Consider the following 22,405-nt stretch of genomic DNA (forward strand, 5'->3'; position numbering starts at 1 on the left):
TTCTTCACAACAGTCGGAGCACACCACCCATACAATCTTACCTGTCCTAAGGTATTCCATTGCCTACCCCCCACAAATGTAACAATAAACAAGTTTGATTTAAATCCCTTCAGCTGTTTTCAATTATCACATTTTCACCAGCCATGACAGGTTTCACATCAATCGGTGAAGTGGTTTCAGAGAAGGGATTTAAAAAAATATTGGCTTTCAAGCTAATATGGCTGCCACACGACATGACATATGACCTTAAAAAATGTACACTCTGCATATGTATGTGTCGGGGATCACATTTGTGAAGTTGTGTGTTGATCGGATAAGGTTCGTTTTTCTATTAAAGATGGCTGCCAAACCACGTGACCTACGACATCATCATTTGCAAACGATATGCAACAATGGTGTTAGATGATATTTGCTAAATTTAGCATCGATAGGGTAGGCGGTTTAAGAGATATAATTATTTAATATTTTCCTTGAATCCAATATGGCTGCCACACCATGTGACCAATGATATTTTCATGATCAACTTTTAATCACCATGCCTATTCAATGACACACGTTAAGTTTCGAGTCATTCCATTTGGTGGTTTTGGAGATGTTTTTTTAAGGTTTTAGGTTAAATCCAATATGGCTGCCAAACCATGTGACCTATGATGTCATAAATTAAATATTTTAATACAAATGGGTCATAAATCATGTGCATGCAATTTCAGGTTTTTAGGATAAGGAATTTGATTAAAACATTTTTGGCTGCTATACCAGTCACCTATGATGTCATCATTTTCATGCTTTTGTTCCCCATTGGGAGTACCTGACAATGTGGCAAGTTTATTTTTCCATTCAGCGGTTTCCGAAAAATATTTTTTTATCATTTGTGTTTAATTCAAGATGGCTGCCATACCACGTGACCTATGACGTCACAATTATCAAAAAAACATTCTACATGGGTGATTAAACCCTGAAGTAAAATTAAACCCATTAAACCCTGAAGATTAAACCCTCAAACCCTGAAAGTTTCGTCTCAATCAGCCACGTGGTTGCTGAGAAAAACGAGGTTTAGCCCGGACAACCCAAAAACATAATGCCTCCGGCCAACTTCGGGGGCGGAGGCATAAAAAAACAGAAGGGAAAAATCACAGGAGGCTATTACACACTGGGGAAATTAACCTTATAGACCTAGAACTAATTAACACAAAAGCCACGCCCCCTATGGAGACATGCAAACACTCTTACCCTGACACGTTCCCTCCGTAGGTACATCGAGGCTGCCCCTGGCATCTGGGTTCGGCCCCGAGTGGCCAGTGCGGGTGAAGCTGCTGTTCCGTTGCGAGCACCAGAGGGCAGTGAAAGGCCGATTCATTCCTCAAATTAGGCGTTTTGCAAGTGCAGGTATCGATCCTCACAAATGCTGACATATTTAAATCAGGTGTTGATGTTGATTACCTTGCACGAAAGAAACGAGTTCACGAGCGAATTTAAAAGTGTGCAAATAACGTATAATGTGCGCTGATACGTTCGGGCAAGACGAGCATATAAGACAGCCGGCTTAGTGAGTGTTTACATGTAGCTGCACGTGACGAGGGGGGGAGGGGACAGCAACAGTTTTAGGAAGTACCGGGCAGTCGAATTATTATTATTCTTCCCTTAATGGCCTCGATTATTCCCACGCTCTTAAATAAAGTAGCGTTTCTCGTTAAGATCGGCTGATGAGTCTCCCTTAACCAATTAGAACTCGTTTCTGTAAATACCAAACTTACTGTGGGAGTAGATTTAAAATCTTGATGAAATGCATCTCAGTTAATATGCATATAATTTATTCTCGTTCCACTGATTAAGCTTAATTATTTAGTTATTTTAGACTTATTTGGAAGGAATTATGTTAATTATACGGTTGATTGGATGGTTTTGGACGATGTGTGTTGAATGGACTGTAGCTGAGAGGATGTGCCTCAATTGCACCTTTTTGCGGACAGGAATGAGGTTTGCAGACGTCTAACAGATGGGAGTTGTACAGAGGAGATGGACAGGTAAAGTGTACAGAGAGAGTAGCACAATGATGCAATGTGGAAAACAACGACCGAATAAACACCGGAGCCGACTGTGTGCAGGTCTTCGACCCTTTGGCTGGAACACTACTCACACCTGCTTTGTTTGTCAGGCTCCAAATAAAGGTGTGAGCTCGGGCATCCTTGGAAACACAATTCGAGGGTTAATCGCATACGTCGTCTGACACTGTGACCTGGATCATCCTTAGAAATGTAATTTAAGGGTTAATCCCAAACCTCGTCTGGCATTGTGACCTTCGATCATTTTTGGAAACACAATCAGAATGGTTTATCCCACACCTCGTCTGACACTGTGACCTGGATCATCCTTGGTAGCACAATTAAAGGGTTAATCGCATACGTCGTCTGACACTGTGACCTGGATCATCCTTAGAAATGTAATTTAAGGGTTAATCCCAAACCTCGTCTGGCATTGTGACCTTCGATCATTTTTGGAAACACAATCAGAATGGTTTATCCCACACCTCGTCTGACACTGTGACCTGGATCATCCTTGGTAGCACAATTAAAGGGTTAATCGCATACCTCGTCTGACACTGTGACCTGGATCATCCTTGGTAGCACAATTAAAGGGTTAATCTCACACCTCGTCTGACACTGTGACCTGGATCATGCTTGGTAGCACAATTAAAGGGTTAATCGCATACCTCGTCTGACACTGTGACCTGGATCATCCTTGGTAGCACAATTAAAGGGTTAATCTCACACCTCGTCTGACACTGTGACCTGGATCATCCTTGGTAGCACAATTAAAGGGTTAATCTCACACCTCGTCTGACACTGTGACCTGGATCATCCTTGGTAGCACAATTAAAGGGTTAATCGCATACCTCGTCTGACACTGTGACCTGGATCATCCTTGGTAGCACAATTAAAGGGTTAATCGCATACCTCGTCTGACACTGTGACCTGGATCATCCTTGGTAACACAATTAAAGGGTTAATCCCACACCTCGTCTGACACTGTGACCTGGATCATCCTTGGTAGCACAATTAAAGGGTTAATCTCACACCTCGTCTGACACTGTGACCTGGATCATCCTTGGTAGCACAATTAAAGGGTTAATCGCATACCTCGTCTGACACTGTGACCTGGATCATCCTTGGTAGCACAATTAAAGGGTTAATCTCACACCTCGTCTGACACTGTGACCTGGATCATCCTTGGTAGCACAATTAAAGGGTTAATCGCATACCTCGTCTGACACTGTGACCTGGATCATCCTTGGTAGCACAATTAAAGGGTTAATCTCACACCTCGTCTGACACTGTGACCTGGATTATCCGTGGAGATGTATTTAAAGGGTTAATCCCATACCTCATCTGACACCTTGAGCTGGGTCATCTATCTATAATTCCAGTAATCTCTGTCTGTCTGTCTGTACGTTTGTCTGTGACCGCTGTTTCTCGACAACCACGGGTCCGATATACTTTTAACTTGCCAGGTATATTGCTGGGGACCCGAGGATGTGCCTTTTCAAGGTTTCATATTAATCGGACAATTACTTACCGAGCTATGTCCAAAAAACGATTCAACCAATCAGAGAGCAGCGAACGATCGCGTGTGCCGAACGTGGCGGGCACACTCTGCCTCGGATGGCACATTTGAGAGCGTATTCATTTATTTCACGTTTGCAAACTATGTTGGCGTTAAACTATGTTTTACAACTAATAAAAACGAATTTGCGATTCATTCGCTTTCCTGCGCGTTTGTGCACGCGATGGCGATTTCTTTACCAAACTCCGGAAGCCGTTCGCTTTGGACCAAACCATTGCATGTAAATAGAGGGGGGGGATTGTCACCACTCGCAAGCCGTTCGCTTTGGACCAAACCATTTCATGTAAATAGAGGGGGGGGGATATAATTTTAGATATAGATATAGTACGGGCATGCCCTAGTCTATCTATAATTCCAGTAATCTCTGTCTGTACGTTTGTACGTCTGTTTGTCTGTGACCGCTGTTTCTCGACAACCACGGGTCCGATATACTTTTAACTTGCCAGGTATATTGCTGGGGACCCGAGGATGTGCCTTTTCAAGGTTTCATATTAATCGGACAATTACTTACCGAGCTATGTCCAAAAAACGATTCAACCAATCAGAGAGCAGCGAACGATCGCGTGTGCCGAACGTGGAGGACACACTCTGCCTCGGATGGCACATTTGAGAGCGTATTCATTTATTTCACGTTTGCAAACTATGTTGGCGTTAAACTACGTTTTAAAACTAATAAAACCGAATTTGCGATTCATTCGCTTTCCTGCGCGTTTGTGCACGCGATGGCGATTTCTTTACCAAACTCCGGAAGCCGTTCGCTTTGGACCAAACCATTTCATGTAAATAGAGGGGGGGGATATAATTTTAGATATAGATATAGTACGGGCAATGCCCTAGTCTATCTATAATTCCAGTAATCTCTGTGTGTTTGTTTGTACGTTTGTACGTTTGTACGTTTGTACGTTTGTTTGTCTGTGACCGCTGTTTCTCGACAACCACGGGTCCGATATACTTTAAACTTGCCAGGTATATTGCTGGGGACCCGAGGATGTGCCTTTTCAAGGTTTCATATTAATCGGACAATTACTTACCGAGCTATGTCCAAAAAACGATTCAACCAATCAGAGAGCAGCGAGCTATCGCGTGTGCCGAACGTGGCGGACACACTCTGCCTCGGATGGCACATTTGAGAGCGTATTCATTTATTTCACGTTTGCAAACTATGTTGGCGCTATGTTGGCGTTAAACTATGTTTTAAAACTAATAAAAACCATTTCATGTAAATAGAGGGGGGGGGGGGGATTGTCACTGTACTCGCACGAGCAGATGGCGGAAGTGCCTGACCGCCAAGTGAAGTCCGAGCAACTCGCGGTCGAAGGTACTGTAACGGCGTTCGGGCGGGCGAAGCTGCCGGCTAAAGAACGCCAGCGGTTGCCAAGCTCCGTTTTAAAACTAATTAAAACCCCGGGGGGATTGTCACTGTACTCGCAAGCCGTTCGCCGTTCGCTTTGGCGTTGCGAATGGACCAAAACATTTCATGGACCAACCCATTTCATGTAAATAGAGGGGGGGATATAATTTTAGATATCTATCTATAATTCCAGTAATCTCTGTCTGTACGTTTGTACGTTTGTCTGTGACCGCTGTTTCTCGACAACCACGGGTCCGATATACTTTTAACTTGCCAGGTATATTGCTGGGGACCCGAGGATGTGCCTTTTCAAGGTTTCATATTAATCGGACAATTACTTACCGAGCTATGTCCAAAAAACGATTCAACCAATCAGAGAGCAGCGAACGATCGCGTGTGCCGAACGTGGCGGGCACACTCTGCCTCGGATGGCACATTTGAGAGCGTATTCATTTATTTCACGTTTGCAAACTATGTTGGCGTTAAACTATGTTTTACAACTAATAAAAACGAATTTGCGATTCATTCCCTTTCCTGCGCGTTTGTGCACGCGATGGCGATTTCTTTACCAAACTCCGGAAGCCGTTCGCTTTGGACCAAACCATTGCATGTAAATAGAGGGGGGGGGTTGTCACCGTACTCGCAAGCCGTTCGCTTTGGACCAAACCATTTCATGTAAATAGAGGGGGGGGATATAATTTTAGATATAGATATAGTACGGGCAATGCCCTAGTCTATCTATAATTCCAGTAATCTCTGTGTGTTTGTTTGTACGTTTGTACGTTTGTACGTTTGTACGTTTGTTTGTCTGTGACCGCTGTTTCTCGACAACCACGGGTCCGATATACTTTAAACTTGCCAGGTATATTGCTGGGGACCCGAGGATGTGCCTTTTCAAGGTTTCATATTAATCGGACAATTACTTACCGAGCTATGTCCAAAAAACGATTCAACCAATCAGAGAGCAGCGAGCTATCGCGTGTGCCGAACGTGGCGGACACACTCTGCCTCGGATGGCACATTTGAGAGCGTATTCATTTATTTCACGTTTGCAAACTATGTTGGCGCTATGTTGGCGTTAAACTATGTTTTAAAACTAATAAAAACCATTTCATGTAAATAGAGGGGGGGGGGGGGATTGTCACTGTACTCGCACGAGCAGATGGCGGAAGTGCCTGACCGCCAAGTGAAGTCCGAGCAACTCGCGGTCGAAGGTACTGTAACGGCGTTCGGGCGGGCGAAGCTGCCGGCTAAAGAACGCCAGCGGTTGCCAAGCTCCGTTTTAAAACTAATTAAAACCCCGGGGGGATTGTCACTGTACTCGCAAGCCGTTCGCCGTTCGCTTTGGCGTTGCGAATGGACCAAAACATTTCATGGACCAACCCATTTCATGTAAATAGAGGGGGGGATATAATTTTAGATATCTATCTATAATTCCAGTAATCTCTGTCTGTACGTTTGTACGTTTGTCTGTGACCGCTGTTTCTCGACAACCACGGGTCCGATATACTTTTAACTTGCCAGGTATATTGCTGGGGACCCGAGGATGTGCCTTTTCAAGGTTTCATATTAATCGGACAATTACTTACCGAGCTATGTCCAAAAAACGATTCAACCAATCAGAGAGCAGCGAACGATCGCGTGTGCCGAACGTGGCGGGCACACTCTGCCTCGGATGGCACATTTGAGAGCGTATTCATTTATTTCACGTTTGCAAACTATGTTGGCGTTAAACTATGTTTTACAACTAATAAAAACGAATTTGCGATTCATTCGCTTTCCTGCGCGTTTGTGCACGCGATGGCGATTTCTTTACCAAACTCCGGAAGCCGTTCGCTTTGGACCAAACCATTGCATGTAAATAGAGGGGGGGGATTGTCACCGTACTCGCAAGCCGTTCGCTTTGGACCAAACCATTTCATGTAAATAGAGGGGGGGGGGGATATAATTTTAGATATAGATATAGTACGGGCAATGCCCTAGTAGATATAGTACGGGCATGCCCTAGTCTATCTATAATTCCAGTAATCTCTGTGTGTGTGTATGCGACCGCTGTTTCTCGACAACTACCGGTCCGATATACTTGAAGCTTGCCAGGTATATTGCTGGGGACCCGAGGATGTGCCTTTTCAAGGTTTCATATTAATCGGACAATTACTTACCGAGCTATGTCCAAAAAACGATTCAACCAATCAGAGAGCAGCGAGCTATCGCGTGTGCCGAACGTGGCGAACACACTCTGCCTCGGACGGCACATTTGAGAGCGTATTCATTTATTTCACGTTGGCAAACTATGTTGCCGCTATGTTGGCGTTAAACTATGTTTTAAAACTAATTAAAACCATTTCATGTAAATAGAGGGGGGGGGGGGGGGGGATTGTCACTGTACTCGCAAGCCGTTCGCCGTTCGCTTTGGCGTTGCGAATGGACCAAAACATTTCATGGACCAAACCATTTCATGTAAAGCGTTCGCCGTTCGCTTTGGCGTTGCGAATAGACCAAAACATTTCATGGACCAAACCATTTCATGTAAATAGAGGGGGGGGGATATAATTTTAGATATATATATAGTACGGGCATGCCCTAGTCCTTGAAAATGTAATTAAATGGTTTAACCCACCCCTCGATAATTATATGGTTTAACCCACACCTCGATAATTATATGGTTTAACCCACACCTCGATAATTATATGGTTTAACCCACACCTCGTCTGGCTGGTGAGGTTTTTTCTCTGGAATAGTCGAGGCTCGTACACTGAACGGATCAGGACGTAACAGGACAAACGGAAACAGTTGAGACTTGAGAGAGATATAGAGGGAGGAAACACCAACATCAGCGTTGAATGTCAAGACGGTGGGAGAGGACAAACCATGGTTGTAGGGAGGGTATGGGGGGCAATGGGGGAGGACAGGGATTCAGGAGGGAAAACTGGGGGAAATCGTTATTTTTAATATTGAATGTGCTTGACCTGTTTGGACCCAAATGACCCTCATCGCTGCTGAAGACCTATTTAAGGACCATTTTCATTATGCTCCCTGATTTTGAGAAGTTATTGGAGTGTTTTTAAGAGACTCATCGTGCAGACAGACGTGTCCACGGCCATGCCAAGGATTCCACTTCGTCTAATTAATAATTGCTCCTCGTTAGGAATAATTAATTGGAGGGAAGTTCGGGACACACAATCTGCTCTATAATTATAAAGGTGTTAATACAATAATCTCACAATTGTCCGTTTTTACATATTTTCCTGTTAGTGACGTCACTGTTTCATTTGTCAGTCTCTCAGAGAACGAATGCAGCTTTCATGCCCCAGGAAGCATCGAATGTGTACACTTATCCGCCTCCCTCCCTCATCTTCACGCCCCGCCGCCGCAATCAACCAATCCGGTCGGTCAGGACACGCCCCCTCGCTGTCAGAGCAAGACTGGACCAATCGGATTGCAGCGAAGGCCAGCTGGGGCGGGGCGTAAGCGAACGAGCGGGGCATCGCGGGAAAAAGATCGTGTCGAGAGGGACGCGAGACGCAAAGCCACGTTTCTAGGTGATGGCGCTGCCGGACAACGTAGGTCCGCTGTCCAACGGGGACGCGCCCGGCTCGTCCGAGGTCGTGGAGTTGAACGTGGGCGGACAGGTGTACCTGACGCGCTACGCGACGCTACGGAGCGCGCCCGGCTCCCTCATCACGCACATGTTCAGCAGAAAAGGAACGGCGGAGCTGCCGCGGGACGGCAAGGGCCGCTACTTCATCGACCGGGACGGCTTCCTCTTTCGCTACATCCTCGACTTCCTGCGCGACAGTCGCCTCGTGCTCCCCGAGCACTTCCCGGAGCGTGGCCGGCTGCAGCGCGAGGCCGAGTTCTTCCAGCTGCCCGAACTCGCCCGCTCCCTCGTCGGCCGGCCGCACGCCACGCCCAGCCCGGGCAGCGAGGACGCATGCAGCGGCAGCGGCAGCAGCGGCGGATGTGACGACTGCACGTCCCCGTGCGCGGCGCCCCTGGAGCGACGCCGCTCGGGCTTCCTCACGCTCGGGTGTCGCGGGCTGAGCGCCGGGGCTCGCGGAGACCCGCACTCGGACGGGAAGGGCCGCCGGGCGGGACGCATCGGCGTGTGCGGTAAGGCTTGCCTCGCCAAGGAGGTCTTCGGGGAAACGCTGAACGAAAGCCGCGACCCCGATCGACCCCCGGAGCGCTACACGTCGCGCTACTACCTGCGCTTCGCCTTCCTCGAGCAGGCGTGGGACCGGCTCGCCGAGGCGGGGTTCCACATGGTCGCGTGTCACTCGGGGTGCGCGGCGGGGTTACCCGGGGAAGCGGGCGACGACCGAACGTGGAACGGCTACAGCGAGTACGTCTTCTTCCGTGAGTGAGCTCGGGGGTCCGTCGGGGGGTCGGACCCCTCCGTCTGCTATAGAGCGTCGTGTACGCGGTCGCCTTCTGCAGCACCTGGACCGATACCTGAAGCGCACGATCTCCCGTGCTTCCCGACCGCCTGTCCCGCTTCATGTCGCGTCGGACCGGCTGGTTCCTCCTGTTTTATTTCTTTTCCTCACACCTGAGGGAATCTAACCTGCGTTTAAACTATAACCGGTTTGTGTCATTTAAATATTATTATCGGACGCCTATCTCGACTTCATCTTCTTCTTCATCTCCTAATCCGTGCACTCTCCCTCTCGGTTGGCCAAGGGTCGTGACTCGGAACCCGTCGTAAGAAGTCCAAAGGATCTCCTGGTGGATCACAAGGCGAAAGATCTCGGGTATAGTGTACCTATTGCAGGTGTTGTTGTATTGCTCAGGTGTGTTGCATTATACGCACCACGGGCAGACGCGCTCTGGATTTTGACTCGTCCATGTAACTAAACTTACCTGTACAGTATTTACACGCACCGCGCAGCCCCTGTATCTCGACGAGACATTTTTGTACACTACCTGCACTGCACCTGCATATTTTCTTATAAATAACCAGCTACAGCTCCGGTAGCGGTAACGGATGTAACTTATTGCGTCGCGTGGCAACAGCTTTCCCGCGAAAGATTCGTTTGTGTCACGGACTTGTCCAGACTACAGTGTTATTCAAAGATGGGTCGGCAGTCGTGAAATTAATTAAATGCACACCTGCTTGTGGGTGGATGTTGACGATGTGACGCCTAATTGTGACGTTTTCAATACGTTTCCGAAAACGGCTCTGCGTGACATCAGAGCACCCAACACATCCCATACCTGGGCTCGTATTATAACCTCAGCTCCCCCAACACACCCCATACCTGGGCTCGTATTATAACCCCGGCTCCCCCAACACACCCCATACCTGCATTTTCCGCGACCTTTAATCCATCATTCACCTTATACATGTAGTTCACCACTGTCTGAATCTAAGAGCCTCATCCAGACAACGATTCGTGACAGACAAACGGAAAATGACTGCGATCGTTTGTTCGAGTTCAATTTTCCCATCATGCCCTGCAGTTTCGCGCGGAGAGCCGAGGAGAGGGGACAACCTGCCACGGTCCCGAGGGCTACCTGTAGCCGTGCCCCGGGTGGAATTGAACCTCTGGAATGTTATCACCTTTTTCCACGCGGGGTCTCACCTCGTGTCTCGAATCCAATGGGACATTTCGGGAGAGACATCCTCATGTAGTTCATGCATGAAGTCCTTCTAAAAGGCTCTTCCGTGGAGTATTTAGCTGTTCAGTACTTCCTTCATCCAAACCTTTTACTCACCTGGACATTGTTCCTTCTCGATCAGGTGCTGTATAATCATCACCAATATAATACACGTTCTCGGCGTTTGGTAGCGAGGAGCAATCGTGCGACAACCTCACACAAAAACCTGAGCAAACCTGAACAAGATAACTGAACCGGTCCTGACGGCGTGTCACCTGTCAGTGTCACCTGTCAGTATTCTCAGTTTGTCAGTATTCTCAGTTTGTCAGTAATGCGTCCTAAACGAGAGACAGTAAATCGCGCAATACTTGTAGAAGGGGCATGGAATGCTGCTTTGTTGGCAGCTACAGGTAAAGGTGTTTAAAGGGTTAAACGTTCAGATCCTTTCCTTTTGCTTTGGAGGACCTGCAGGGTGCACCTGTATTTGAGCATTCCTTAAATTCTGGAAAGCCTTAAGGATTGAAGCCATCTGCTTGAGGTTGCATATACGCAGTAGTTTATACATGATACCTGGACAGGCAACGATTTTAGATGTTTGCTCCTTAAGCAATAGGTCGGTAAATCGGCAACCGCACAGGTCCATGCCAGGACCAGGTCCATGCTGAAATGAGGAGGGTTGTTTTCCAACTGCTCTAAGCCACAGTCGAGACTGCCGGGCGATCATCTTGGCAACACGGGTTTTGCGCACAGGTGCGTCGTCATGAAGTAGTACACCTTTGGTCAACACCCCATGTGGCGGTCGTCCTTGATGGCCTTCTGCAGTTGTTGTCCCCCGTCGCACCGCGGAGCGAAAGGGGGACTATGGTTTTCCCCTCCGTCCGTGTGTGTGTGCGTCCGTCCGTGCGTGCGTGCGGACGTGCGTGCGTGCGTGCGTAAGCGATGGACCGAATTCTAATTTGGTGTGTGTGTGCAACTAGGCATATGGAAGAACCCTATTGAAAATTAGGTCGCCACGTCAAAATCCAAGATGACCGCCGCCATGTATGTCTGAACCTTGTGAGCGGAATATCTTGAAAAATAAATGAACTACTAACTTCTAATCTGGTGTGTGGGTGTATCTAGGCATAAGGAAGAACTCTATTGAAAATTGGGTCGCCACGTCAAAATCCAAGATGGCCGCCACCATATATATATGTCTGAACCTTGTGAGCGAAATATCTTGAAAAATAAACGAACTACTAACTTCTAATCTTGTGTGTGGGTGTATCTACGCATAAGGAAGAACGCTATCGAAAATTGCGTCGCCACGTCAAAATCCAAGATGGCCGCCTTGCGTCTTCCACTTTGTCAACACATCACTTCACCGACGGGGGACCTAGGCGTAACGCTTGTTTTTTTCCATGAGGCCGGTGTAACCATCTCCTCCGAATGTAGTCCATGAGGAATATCATCAATCGGCAGGATTACCTTCGCGCATCAGAAAATCATGGCTTGGATGTTGCTGACCTGGAGTTGGGTGCAAAATAGTCTTGGATGTCGGTGATCCTTCGTGCTCCCAATGCATGGAACATGAAGTCAATTGGGTGCAAAATAGTCGTGGATGCCGGGAATCCCTCGTGCTCCCAATGCATGGAACATGGAGTCTATTGGGTGCAAAATAGTCTTGGATGTCGGGGATCCCTCGTGCTCCCAATGCATGGAACATGGAGTCAATTGGGTGCAAAATAGTCTTGGATGTCGGGGATCCCTCGTGCTCCCAATGCATGGAACATGGAGTCTATTGGGTGCAAAATAGTCTTGGATGTCGGGGATCCCTCGTGCTCCCAAAGCATGGAACATGGAGTCAATTGGGTGCAAAATAGTCTTGGATGTCGGGGATCCCTCGTACTCCCAATGCATGGAACATGGAGTCAAATTTGTCCAAAGGAAGCCACGTTTCATCACCAGTTACCAGATGAGTGGGAAAGTCGATTGGATCTGTGCGGAACACGTCGGAGAAAGTCACAATGACAGCCAAAGGTGGCGATGGACCCAAGTTGCCAAGACCTTGGTCAAGTCCATGGACTATGCCTTGAGAGATGATTATGGTCATGGAGGGTGATGAAAACGCTACCTTGAGATATTCCAAATTCTGTGGAAACTTTGGCTACCTTCACGTCCTTGTATATGTTCAATGTCGATACGTCAACAGTTTGCGGATCAGTCGCATCTGGCGGCCATCCTGACTTCAAGTCTTCATCCTGAAGTTGCCACTGTGGCTCCTGCAGAATATGAGGGTGCACCTTCACCGAACATAACCACCACGCATTCATGGATTTATTTGGAGCTGCACCTGCTTTTGCATGCAAATTTGATGGAACGGAAAATTTATGTAAGATCCATAATTGTGTAAAGTGACAAAGTTCTGGATTATGCTCTGAAAGAACAAAATCTGATTCATTAACCTAATGGCAGATAACAAGCATCCCTGGCACGGGTGCGTTCGGTCGGTAACTTCGGGTCATGCGGAGCACCCTCTCCCCAAACTCACCGCTCGTTTATTGTGGAATTGCGCACCTGCCCCGTGCTTAGGGGAATGTTCAGGGTGTATAATGTAATTGTTTAATAGAGATTGGAGAGACACGTGCAGGAAAAGATCCAATCAAATCAGGGTTAAAAGATGTCGATCTGCCATCAAAATATCTCCTCAAAGAGTCCAAATGTTGAGAAATTACAAGGAATTTATAGAAATGAGCAGCAAACAAGTACCTATATTACCTGTGCTCGCGATGGAAAGGAAAATATTTAACACATTAACTAGTTAACAAATGCTTGGAAAAAAAAAACTTTTTGAATATAGAATTTGGGAGTGGGGGTGGTTGGAGGGGGTTCAATGGTGTTTGTGGGGTATTGCTTCCACCTGTACCTTTTCTCACTGATGGCATTAAAAATTCACCTGAAATTATCGGTAGTGAATCTTTGCAGCATGGAGATGGTATTCACAGTGTGTGTGTGTGTGTGTGTGTGTGTGTGTGTGTGTGTGTGTGTGTGTGTGTGTGTGTGTGTGTGTGTGTGTGTGTGTGTGTGTGTGTGTGTGTGTGTGTGTGTGTGTGTGTTGATTGATTGATTGAGGAATGTAAATTGAATTTCATATTTTGAACGATGTAGAGCACGAATTGGCTTGTTTACACTTCCAAAAAGCTGCAGTTTAGCAGGACTTTGCTTCTGCATTTGGAAGTAGTGTACAGCGTCCCGTCCCGCTCGTGCATGTGCACAGTGTGGTAAAGCAATTACTTCAGTCTGTCTGTCTGACAGTCAAAAAAAAATGGAAAACCATTCCAAACAGGAAACGTACTGTTTTTAGGTTTTTAGGTGTGTACTGTTTTTTTAAAAAACGTTTTTTTAGGGATGCCATAACAGGTACAAATGACCAAATGAACTGTTAAATAAGGTGGTTTAAAAGATGGTGTTTTCCATATGCATCAACGGTGGTAAACCTCCGATTCAACGAGATTTAATGATTATTCCGTGTGCGTAGCACAAAATGGGGTTAAGCAATTGGTTCTCTTTGTCTGCCTGCTCGTGTATTTCTATGATCAAGGAACTACTTAATTTCTATTTAATTTTACATTTTGAACACTGTAGATAGAACACTAATCGGAACTTAAACCGGAACAAGAACCTGCAGTTTAGCAGTACTTTGCTTTTGAATTTGGCAAATTTGACGGAATCTTGTCCTGAGTGTACATGTGCACAGTGGAGTAAAGAAATTGCTCCTGTATGTGTCTGTCTTGCAGTCAAAGAAATTGAAAATCATTCAATACAAGAAACATACTGTTTTTAGGGATGTCATAAAGGACACAAACAACAGGCATGAATAACTAATGTAGCATGGTAAACAAGAGGGAGAATTGCTTTGCAATACATGTCCGTCCCCTCCCGATGTGATCTTTTCTAAGTCCAAAAGGGCGTAACTCCCTGAAATTGACGAAACTCCTTGAAATTGACGAAACTCCCTGAAACTCGAACTTGTTCTGTAACTTGTCATAATATAGCCATGTACCAAGTTTCAGTTGAATATGTTAAAGTATGGGAAAAAAAGTCTGGAAATCCACAGGTGGGATGGACAGATGAGAGAGGCCTTTAGAGGCCATTTTTCCCCGTAAAGCAGGGGTTAACTTTTTCGGGCACCGTGGTCCCCTTTTTGAAGCAATGTTTTATCGCCGGATGCCCTTCCTGCCACCAACTCTGTTAGTCACCCCTTGCGACATACAGGGAATTACCAGTGAACTGGTACTCAATTTGCTGACCTCAGAAGGATGACAGGCTGAGTAAACCCCGCTGGCGTTAATTCAGCGATCGACCAGGATTCGACCCCAGGATCCTAGGATCCCAAGCCGGCACCCTAACTGCTAAGCCAACACCAGGCTACCCGAGATAGACAGATGGACGGAGAGAAAGTCTACAGTCCCCTTCGGTGAAACCGGTAGAGTACTAATAAGGTGGTGTAAAAGTGGGAACATCAATGGCAGTAAACGTTGATTCAATGTTTGTTTGTTTTCTACAGCCTTTAAAACTTTTATTTTATTTCAATTGAATTAAATATTTGAATACTGTAGAAGATGAATCGCCTTGTTTGCACGAACGATAACCTTCAGTTTTGCAGTACTTGGGTAAATTTGTACCCATAATCGACCAATCAAATTTGCCGGGTGCTCTGACGGCCGGTGTAACAGCGAGATTCAGACAAAATGGCGGCGCCTAGCGATGCAACCACAGAGCTAACTTCGTCCAAAAGATCTGCCTGTTTAAGTGCATATTTTTGTCAAAGATCGTTCCAAAATAGTCAGTTTACCTGAGAAGAGTTGGCAGAAGGTTCAGTTCTGGACTGCTCCATTTGACCCATCGGCATCGTGTGGTTTCCATAGCGCCCGTTATTCAAAGTTCCCAAACAAAGCTAATTAAGATCGTGCTCGGAAACGCAAGCAAGATGTTCTATGTGTGGTGTAAGGTGTTCTATGAACTCTCCAGTATTTACTACAATCGGTCATTTACATCACCGCCGGCCCGGATCGTATTCGGCTTGTTACCTCCACCACCAACGGTGGACCGGAGCTTATGTTTTGACCCCTGTCTGTTTGTCTGTCTTTGAACAAGATATCTCAAAAAGTTGCAGACGGATTCGGGCGAAATTTGGTGGACACTTTGGGAGTGTCACAAAGCCAACGTTATTAGATTTTTGATGAAGACCCGGATCCAGATACAATAATTTTTTTTGATTCCCGAAGTGATTCTTCACCATTGAGGGATAGGGCCAAAAACGATATGAAGCAGGATATTTCAAAAAGTTGTGGACGAGTTATGACAAAACTCGGTGGGTGAGTGAGGTAGGTGACAAGACCAAGCTGATTCGATTTTGGTTCAGTAAACTGTCAGCCAAGTGAAGCTATGTGGTATGCTCACTACCGAGTACTGTTCAAGTTTACTTTAGGTGTTCACACTTGAATACTTCAATTAAAGTATCCTGTTTGGGAAAACTAGGGCATGCCCGTACTATATCTATATCTAAAATTATATCCCCCCCCTCTATTTACATGAAATGGTTTGGTCCAAAGCGAACGGCTTGCGAGTGGTGACAATCCCCCCCCTCTATTTACATGCAATGGTTTGGTCCAAAGCGAACGGCTTCCGGAGTTTGGTAAAGAAATCGCCATCGCGTGCACAAACGCGCAGGAAAGCGAATGAATCGCAAATTCGTTTTTATTAGTTGTAAAACATAGTTTAACGCCAACATAGTTTGCAAACGTGAAATAAATGAATACGCTCTCAAATGTGCCATCCGAGGCAGAGTGTGCCCGCCACGTTCGGCACACGCGATCGTTCGCTGCTCTCTGATTGGTTGAATCGTTTTTTGGACATAGCTCGGTAAGTAATTGTCCGATTAATATGAAACCTTGAAAAGGCACATCCTCGGGTCCCCAGCAATATACCTGGCAAGTTAAAAGTATATCGGACCCGTGGTTGTCGAGAAACAGCGGTCACAGACAAACGTACAGACAGAGATTACTGGAATTATAGATAGATATGCTTGCGTGTTTAATGCTAAACAAATCGCCCTGTGCACACTCTTTTTACTACCTAATCTTTGGTAATCTTGATCATTTGATTGGCACGACCTACATTTTGAAGCGTTCTCTTGTGTAAAGCTCCAGTATAACGTGGTGTGCCTCCATTGGGCAAAAAGCATGCGGTCTTGTGCTGCGTAGGCGCACACAATTCACTCTTATTGTAGATGTGTTCTAGCTCCTCCACGAGGCTCGACTTTGTATTTTAAACACAGGATCTTCGTGGTGAGATCAATCTGACTAACGCAGTTTGGGAAGTGTTCCTGTTGTGTGTAGCGCCTTACTGTTCTTCTCCTTTGGTTGATTTTACTTCTCTTCCTGTTTTCTGCCGCTGTCTAAGACCCAGGCCCACCACGCTTTGCGCCCTGTGGACCTGGGAATGGATTTGAAGCGTTGTCGAGCATGGGAGGCGAGAGAGACACGGCATTTCACGAGCCAGCCTGGCCTCAGGAAGACCACTCAATAATGAATGGAGAGCAAGGAGCAGAACACGGGAGATCTCAGGAAGACCGCTCATTAATAAATGGAGAACAAGGAACAGAACACGGGAGATCTCAGGAAGTCTGCTCATTTATAAATGGAGAGCAAGGAGCAGAACACAGGAGATCTCAGGAAGACCGCTCATTAATAAATGGAGAGCAAGGAGCAGAACACGGGAGATCTCAGGAAGGCCGCTCAATAATAAATGGAGAGCAAGGAGCAGAACACGGGAGATCTCAGGAAGACCGCTCAATAATAAATGGAGAGCAAGGAGCAGAACACGGGAGATCTCAGGAAGACCGCTCATTAATAAATGGAGAACAAGGAACAGAACACGGGAGATCTCAGGAAGTCCGCTCATTTATAAATGGAGAGCAAGGAGCAGAACACAGGAGATCTCAGGAAGACCGCTCAATAATAAATGGCGAGCAAGGAGCAGAACACGGAAAATCTCAGGAAGACCGCTCAATAATAAATGGAGAGCAAGGATCAGAACACGGGAGATCTCAGGAAGACCGCTCAATAATAAATGGAGAGCAAGGAGCAGAACACAGGAGATTTCAGGAAGACCGCTCAATAATAAATGGAGAGCAAGGAGCAGAACAAGGGAGATCTCAGGAAGACCACTCATTAATAAATGGAGAGCAAAGAGCGGAACACAGGAGATCTCAGGAAGACCGCTCATTAATAAATGGACAGCAAGGAGCAGAACATGGGAGATCTCAGGAAGACTGCTCATTAATAAATGGAGAGCAAGGAGCAGAACACGGGAGATCTCAGGAAGATGACGGTGGGCTTTGCGCATCAGTCAAGGTGCAAGAAAAAGAGAACGACGTTGATTTATACCTAAATGACATGAGTAAAATCGAATATGATGGCAATTATTATGGACATGATGAAGATTCTGAAGACCATTATGAAATATATCAAGATGACGAATTTTTTAATGATGAAAACTCCTCTGTGGCTCAAAGTTTGGTGCAGCGCAGTGGAATAATTTCAGCAGAGTTCAGACATGTATCCAGTGCAGATTTGCCAGCTCATCAAACATTCGAACCTGTAACGAGGTACAACGTCGATGTGGCTTCGCAAACATCCTTGGAGTACAACTGTAGCTCAGACGACTTCGAGGATTCGAGTACATCTGACGGCTATGAAGGCGACCTGCCGATTCCGAGCCTCGAGCGGTCGACGGAACCGGAAAGGGTTTCTTCCACTGACGATTTTTCATGCAGTGGGAGCAAGAAGGTATTTGATAACCCGGGGTCACCGTCGGGATGCAAGACTGCCCGGTTACAGAATCGGAAGAGATGCGACGCCGGTAACTCCATCAATACCGTTATGGAAAGCAGCATTGAGCGACAAGGATTGCAACTGGAAATGCGTCGCTGCGTCAGAGAGGTTCGAGAACTCTGCTTGCCCGCGAACCTACCTGCCAGGAGGCACGATTGGCGGGCAGAGCTCATGAAAAGATATGGACTATAGTCTCTATTGAAAGATACGTTTTACCAAGCGAGGCGATTGGATGATTGAGTTTACGGGGTAACATCAATTGCTTTGTTTGTTCTTAACAAATCATGCCCTAGATATGGAGCATCATGCGAAGGTGTGATAAGAACATGCAGGGAATCACATCAGCTTTGCAGAACAGCTTGCGGCTGAGCATTTAGAGCTAATATCCATGATGTGTGGTCCAGTTCACCCTGGTCTATGAGAGAGTAACGGCTAATTATCTAATTATGAACTTTCGTTTTTAATTCGGAAAAAAACGGATTTAAAAGATGAACTCACTTCCACAATATGCAGAATCAAGCCAACAGGGACACGGATGGATATCTGTTGTGCATAAACAAAGATGGTGGTGACCTTTGGAATGGTTGGGGACTCACCTCCCACAGACATTTTGATTTGTTAACGATTCACCTCTCACATTTGGACAAATGATGAACCATTTGTTCCGCCATATGTCGCTATAGAGCGATGATGATGCGCAATAGTATGCATCGCATCATCACATTCAACCTCACGCCACAAAGTATTTCAAATCACTTTTGGAAACGTTTTTCTTCTATCACATTGAATTAAGACTCGTGGGATGAGTATGTACACAAATCATGCACGACTAAGACATTAGTAGACGTCAATGTACTTTTACTTCAATTACAAGGACATCAGTAGACAAGGGACAGACACACAAAGTACGTGCGATTTCAACCTGCATTGTGAGCCAAGGTCTCAGATAGAAACACTAAGAGGTAAACCCATCTCATCATCTCGATTCATTTCAGAAGATACAAGATCATAGGGCGAGATGTTTTTTAATGAGACCATGGTTCAGTTTTAGTCCCTGGATACACAGAGGAGCGAGTACTGCTCATTCGCCATGCTGAATGGAGCCATAAGTTGTATAGAGATTGCACAATTGCCCTAATTCGGTCCCATCATCATTTCGTGTGCAGCAAGACACACAAACCCCCCGAAGGTGTAGCTAGGTGCAAGTCGCTCATGTTATTATAGAGAAGATGCATATTGCAAAAGCTCATCTCAAAGGTAGAACCCCATGCCGATCATTAGATGGGAGACAACATAGCGGCACGATGAACATCCTAAGGAACCTCGGTAATCGTGACGAATTGCAACAATAAAGGAGGTGTAATTGCGTTGGGAAGAGCACAACATGGAGTCTTCATCAGAAAATATCATTTCGTTTCACTGGACATTTGTCAGAGCAGCTCCTGAGCCACTCGTCGATTCATTGTGCACAATTTCAGGCACAAGCTTCTTTCATTTACAGTGTGGCTTGAAAGTCGCTTTTACCCCTCCCTAGTAAATCATTCGTACTTGAACTCTCTTAACTTACAGATTTTGTTGTACAATATTTACAATAATTAATCCGTCATTGTTTCTGTATGCACTCCATCATTCTCTTTGCACCACTGAACTCATCACCAAGTCCTCTTAGACATATTGTGGAGTCACCTGTGTGAAGGAGGCCACGACTGCAGTGCGCAATTATTCATTCGTCCTATACCAGTTTGTGGACACTTTCACCATGATAAAGTCCCACAAAGAGTTGTCTGGAGTCACATGGGTGAAGGAGGCCATGACTCCAGCGTGCAATTCCTCAATCGTCCTATGCCAGTTTGCGGACACTTTCACCTTGATGAAGCCCCACAAAGACTTGTCTGGAGTCACCTGGGTAAAGGAGGCCATGACTCCAGCGTGCAATTCCTCAAGTCGTCCTATGCCAGTTTGCGGACACTTTCACCTTGATGAAGCCCCACAAAGACTTGTCTGGAGTCACCTGGGTGAAGGAAGCCATGACTGCAGCGCACAATTCTTCAATTGTCCTACACCGGTTCGTTGCCACCCTGTACATATACATATGTTGCACACCATTTTGAAAAACAATTGTAATTCAAGCACGGATGGTTGATAGCCAGGAGGAAGCTCGGATGCAAGTCGTTCATTGATCCAGATGGAGGGTCGTCATGGGACCCGGTATTGCGCAAGACGTCCCAGTTGCGCATTCTGCTCCATCGCTCCTCATATTATGTTGCTCACAGACGTAAATTTCTGTTATACTCCCTCGTTTAACACTCAGCTTTCCGTGTGTTTCCATTTGTGTGGCTTCCGTTTCCGTTTTCACACACTTCAGGATGAATTCCTAATCAGCACCTGTGCTTACACGTCATGGAGAGCATCACAGTCACAGCACAAATAAAATGTAGATCCATTAATATTTCTCTCCACTGCGGTTTATTGTAGGGTTTGCTTATTATTCACGATTTACTTCATTACATCCGAGTGTGGGTGGACGTCCTCCATGCACTCACTCAGTGCGAGTAGGCGTCGTGTTTTAAAAGATTCGGTTTTATGCAATAATTCTATTTCTGCCAATTAGGGAATCTCAAAGGATAAAACAATACGGTATGGGATCAACAAATAAATGGTTTAAAGGATGCAGGACACCGACATATCTCAAGGTGTGTGCACTGGGCAGGGGTAGATGTCGAAGAGTGGGGGATGCGATAGCTTGCCGACTCTTTGCGAAGGACATCATGGGATATTTAACGTCCACCAACTAATGCTGACAGACACCAACTAATGCGTCCACCAACTAATGCCTCGGGCCCGTTTAATGTCCATCCGAGGGATGGCACACACGTCGATACTGGTGTCTGCACGACAACAGAATGGCAGTGTATACCTGGCCCGAGATTTGAACCCAGGCTTGGAGGTGAGCGACCTTTCTCATGAGCAACTTTGCACAACCTTGGGCACACGGGATCTCATGCGACTTTGCTCATAAGCAACTTTGCACAACCTTAGGCACACGGGATCTCATGCGACTTTGCTCATAAGCAACTTTGCACTACCTTTGGCACACGGGATCTCATGCGACTTTGCTCATTAGCAACTTTGCACTACCTTTGCACACGGGATCTCATGCGACTTTGCTCATGAGCAACTTTGCATAACCTTGGTCACACAGGATTTCATGCGACTTTTCTCATGAGCCACTTTGCACAACCTTGGGCACACGGGATCTCATGCGACTTTGCTCATAAGCAACTTTGGCACACGGGATCTCAGGCGACTTTGCTCATAAGCAACTTTGCACAACCTTGGTCACACGGGATCTCATGCAACTTTGCTCATCAGCAACTTTGAACAACCTTGGGCACACAGGATCTCATGCGACTTTGCTTATAAGCAACTTTGCACAACCTTTGGCACATGGAATCTCATGCGACTTTGCTCATAAGCAACTTTGTACAACCTTTGGCACACAGGATCTCATGCGACTTTGCTCATAAGCAACGTTGCACAACCTTAGGCACACGGGATCTCATGCGACTTTTCTGATAAGCAACTTTGCACAACCTTTGGCACAAGGGATCTCATGCGACTTTGCTCATTAGCAACTTTGCACAACCTTGGTCACACGGGATCTCATGCGACTTTGCTCATCAGCAACTTTGCACAACCTTGGGCACACGGGATCTCAAGCGACTTTGCTAATGAGCAACTTTGCACAACCTTTGGCACATGGGATCTCATGCGACTTTGCTCATCAGCAACGTTGCACAACCTTGGTCACACGGGATTTCATGTGACTTTTCTCATGAGCAACTTTGCACAACCTTGGACACACGGGGTCTCATGCGACTTTGCTCATAAGCAACTTTGAACAACATTGGGCACACGGGATCTCATGCGACTTAGCTCATGAGCAACTTTGCAC

At 46.2% G+C, this 22,405-nt stretch overlaps 1 protein-coding gene across 1 annotated transcript; it reads left to right on the forward strand.

Moving 5' to 3' along the window:
• Positions 1–8,466: 8,466 nt before the first annotated feature.
• Positions 8,467–13,510, forward strand: LOC137437737 (BTB/POZ domain-containing protein KCTD12-like). Its single transcript, XM_068132315.2, has one exon. The coding sequence runs from the start codon at positions 8,518–8,520 to the stop codon at positions 9,337–9,339; it is 822 nt and encodes a 273-aa protein (XP_067988416.2). The 5' UTR covers positions 8,467–8,517; the 3' UTR covers positions 9,340–13,510.
• Positions 13,511–22,405: the final 8,895 nt, after the last annotated feature.

Source organism: Myxine glutinosa, chromosome 12 (genome assembly GCF_964187855.1).
Source record: "Myxine glutinosa chromosome 12, kmMyxGlut1.1, whole genome shotgun sequence".
NCBI classification, from domain to species: domain Eukaryota; kingdom Metazoa; phylum Chordata; class Myxini; order Myxiniformes; family Myxinidae; genus Myxine; species Myxine glutinosa.

What these genes read in the sequence shown, in the direction of transcription:
- LOC137437737 (XM_068132315.2), top strand. Translation starts at nt 8,518, where the DNA reads ATGGCGCTGCCGGACAACGTAGGTCCGCTGTCCAACGGGGACGCGCCC.